The 3,999-nt window shown below is 40.9% G+C and overlaps 1 protein-coding gene across 1 annotated transcript; it reads left to right on the top strand.

Moving 5' to 3' along the window:
- Positions 1-2,102: 2,102 nt before the first annotated feature.
- Positions 2,103-3,230, top strand: LOC145446855 (pirin-like). The gene has a single exon (XM_080325228.1). The coding sequence runs from the start codon at positions 2,123-2,125 to the stop codon at positions 2,984-2,986; it is 864 nt and encodes a 287-aa protein (XP_080181354.1). The 5' UTR covers positions 2,103-2,122; the 3' UTR covers positions 2,987-3,230.
- The last annotated feature ends 769 nt before the right edge of the window (positions 3,231-3,999 follow it).

The following is a 3,999-nucleotide window of genomic DNA, read 5'->3' as shown; positions in this document are numbered from 1 at the left end:
ACCAGCATCAAACAGGTACACTTGACTCTAAACAGTCAGGCTGGCGTCGACTGTCGGATGGTCTGCGGGATACTGTTCCACACGTCAGGTCTGGTATATCTGATAGAGCGGTGATCTTTCCGGTCGATCATATGATATTTGGACGACATGGACGAGCGTGTGTTGTACTTGGGTACTTTTGATTCCGAGGTAAAGAAATCATTGAAATATTCAGGGCAATAACTGCTGTCCGGTATACTTGATAGAGCGATGTATTTTCTTGTATTTTGTCCTGATCATATGGTAGTCGTTCTTCGAGGACGCCCGTGAGTCGTGCAATCGTAATATTAGGATTCTTAATTCCAGTGTGCACTGTGCAGTGTGCATTGTGCAAGTGTGCACTGTGCATGTGCATGTGCATGCCTCTTATTTACATGCTATGGGCCAAGGTGGGTGTCTGATTAAAAGACTACCCCAAGTCGTTTCGGTACCCTTCAATCTTTTCATCATATCGCAGTCTTGTGGTGATTGTACGTGATTTGATGAAAACATGTTTAAAAAAATGATACTTGACCACAATGACCAGTTTGAGCACTGACCGTGACCGCTTGGCAATAACAAAGTCACGTGACTTCATAAACCAATGATGATGATGAAGCGAAACATCTTGAACTCTTGGTATTTGCTGTTTTGCTCTTATGTTATGCTTTGTCATAGTGACTTGCAGAGAACATGTAAATTTTGCACCGATCACTGTAAATCACGGGTAGACCATTTGCTGTTGCAAGCATGACTAAGGCTATTCTGAGGCACCATATATATACTATATATTACGCTTTACTAGAGAACAGTCTCATCTGTCATGTATAAAAATAAAAGTAAAGTCGATGGTCAGCATTCAGCAACCGTTATCGTATCTCCACTCGCCAGTACGGTGAGGCATTGGTATTGCAAACGTATTAGTATCTCGTATAGGGTTTGAACTGAGCGAATACCGGGAGGAGGGTTGGTGCGATGACATGCAAAATAAGGTCAAAAACATGCAAAATAAGGTCAGTCGCGACATGCAGAATAAGGTAGGTCGCATGCAAAATAAGGTCAGAAATGTGGATTTGGATTTATGCGCGGACTGATAATAATATTCTACATCCGACTGACTTCGTAATCAAGATAATCATGAGTATCTTTTGATTGAAACATCTTAAGATTTAGGATATAGATAAGGAATTTCAATGTTGAAAGTAGGCTACTATACAGGAAAGATATTTTGAATTTCGTTTTCATAAGAAAAAGAGTTGGATTTGTAACTGAAGTATAGATTTGGATTTATGAGCGAACTGACCTTATTTTGCATGTCGCGACTGACCTTATTTTGCATGTGACTGACCTTATTTTGCATGTCATCGCATGTAGAATACCGGTGCGGGCCGTAACTACCACTGTATCTCAAATATCCCACTGTTTACATACTATACCGTAGTAATGATTGAATATAACTATAGTACAATTGAAAACTATACTATAATTACTTATAATTAGCGAATGCAGGCATATGCAGCTGCAACCTGATTCGTAAGAGTAGGTGTGTATGCGTGAGTGGAACTTGAGGCTGCAATTCTATTCGCTCATACCGGTTGGTCTTATGTTGCTTACTGAAAGTGTATTATTGTACTATGAGACTTCACATGGGCCATCGTACACCACTTGAGTGCTATAGAGCATTATTAGAAACAACATATGTTACATACCTTGCTCTGTATAAGTCATCCCACAGCTGTACATACCTGCCTCTGCTGCCTATATCATCTATTGGCAGCCCTGCCTGAGTAACAAATACGATGATAACAATGGACTTATCCATAGACATCGGTAATTTTTCATGTGAGCAAGTTCAAATACAAAGAATATTTGTATTATTATGAAGGCACCTCGTGCTTCTCGTCCATTATCGCCAGTGATGGCATTCCAATTTGCACTTGCAGGCCCAGCAATTTAGACAATGAATCTGTGCGTTTTAAGCTTCCGCACAATACTCTCAATACCCATAACTTTCTTGACACTGTATGATCTTCGGTGCTGTAGTGCAAAAGACCAATCGTGTGACTCCAAGTCTGTTTTTCCAGAGTGTAGCACTGACACATATATGAGTGTGAAAAAGATGCAAAGAACTGTGCTAAAAACTATTTTGAGTGTTGAACAAGCAGAAGGCGTTGGCGCGAGAGTGAGACGCAGCGTTGGCGGAGCCAAACTCAGATCGTTGGATCCATTTCTGCTACTAGATGAATTCAGAGTGAAAAAACCCGCTGGTTTTCCTGATCACCCTCACCGTGGATTTGAAACAGTCACGTACATGCTACATGGAAAATTCACTCATCAAGATTTCTGCGGGCATAAAGGCACCATCGGACCTGGCGATTTACAATGGATGACAGCGGGGCGAGGAATCGTTCATTGTGAAATGCCTGCTGAAGACAGCGACGTAGAAGGTCACGGGTTACAGCTTTGGGTGAATCTGAAGAAAGACCTAAAAATGTGCGAGCCAGCGTATCAAGAACTCGTCGCAAGTGATATACCAAAACCTAGTAAAGACGGAGTGACGGTTGCTGTAATATCCGGAGAATCGATGGGAGTCAAGTCAAAAGTATACACACGCACCCCAACGATGTACTTGGATATTAAAATGGAACCAGGAGCAACGCTAGAGCAAGACGTACCGAAAGGTTGGACAGGATTTGTCTACACTTTATCGGGAGTTGTGGATATCGGCGGCAAAGAGGTATCGCCTCATCATACTGCGGTATTAACGGACGGCGATATTGTCTCGCTCGCAAATAAAGGCTCGGAAGAATCTCATTTTGTTCTTGTTGCTGGGGAACCATTGAATGAACCGGTTGTTCAACGCGGCCCGTTTGTTATGAACACGCAAGAAGAAATATTCCAGGCGATCTCGGACTATCAGAATAATAAAAATGGATTTGAGAATGCTCATTCATGGCATGCCTCTTGAAACTGAGTGATTTGTGGACATATTTTTTATACTTGGAAGCATTGCCCTTTTCATGTGTTAGTAATTTAAACGACTGTTTATCAAAGCACTACTTATAGCTTGCATTGTATGTAATGTTCCAAAGTAACACCTTCTCCGTGTGTTGGGTTGACTTAAGTTTAACTGTTTAGTGTTCATATTTTAATAACCCATGTTCCGCTTGCCATACACGCACTTTTAAATAAACTAAATGTATCATTCAGTATATTTCCATATCTATGCGTGGGTGCTGGATTGGTAATTGATAGGCTATTTTGCAGGGTTCTACCCAATGTTCCCTCTAATTTTTACGATTGTGCAATCTCGCCAACAGTGCGAACATAGGATTGGCACGACTTGACTCCTGATTTACCCGCATTTTTTTGGTAATGTGTGGTGTTGACTAAAATAAAAGGTCATCACTTAGACTCGACTCGCGCCCCGCTTAGAGGGAACATTGGTTGTAACCAAGTTCAAGTCAATCTCACTTTTATAGTTTTGACTCGAGTCAAGTTGAGTCATTTTCAATTCACTACCAAGTCAAGTGCGGGGCTGAGTCAGTGTTTCCGAGTCCAATTCATTATGTTCACTGTTCAGTTTTCGGTTCAACCCACTTTTTTCAACTCTGCTCTAGTGATATAGAAGGGTTTGCATTCATAATATAGTAGTTTAACCTGTCTGTTTCTGGCCCTATTTTCCAAGTATCTGGACTGATAGATGAAATACCAATAATGTGGTAGCTTTACTATTCTTCGAAGTCACAATGCAATGTCAGTCTTGGCTGTCCTAGTCTTGAGTCATATATGACTCGAATACAAGTTTAGTCAATACACGCCACATTATTAAGACCAGTGTCTCTTCTTGCGGCTCTGATTGACCTCCAAATGTGCCACAAAAATATAATAGACAACAGTTGTTGTTTGTTTCTATAAATAGTAATAGCCAATTTCTGTATACGAATGCTAAAATGAGAGATATTAGTTATGTCTAAAGCC

This window comes from Botryllus schlosseri, chromosome 9 (assembly GCF_051294905.1).
Source record: "Botryllus schlosseri isolate E-star chromosome 9, Bs_hap1, whole genome shotgun sequence".
Taxonomy (NCBI): Eukaryota; Metazoa; Chordata; class Ascidiacea; order Stolidobranchia; family Styelidae; genus Botryllus; species Botryllus schlosseri.
The sequence above is the reverse complement of the archived record's forward strand: the minus strand, read 5'-3'. Positions and strand labels throughout refer to the sequence as shown.

Bases quoted from the DNA above. Each gene is read 5' to 3' on its own strand.
- LOC145446855 (XM_080325228.1), top strand. From the start codon at position 2,123: ATGAGTGTGAAAAAGATGCAAAGAACTGTGCTAAAAACTATTTTGAGT.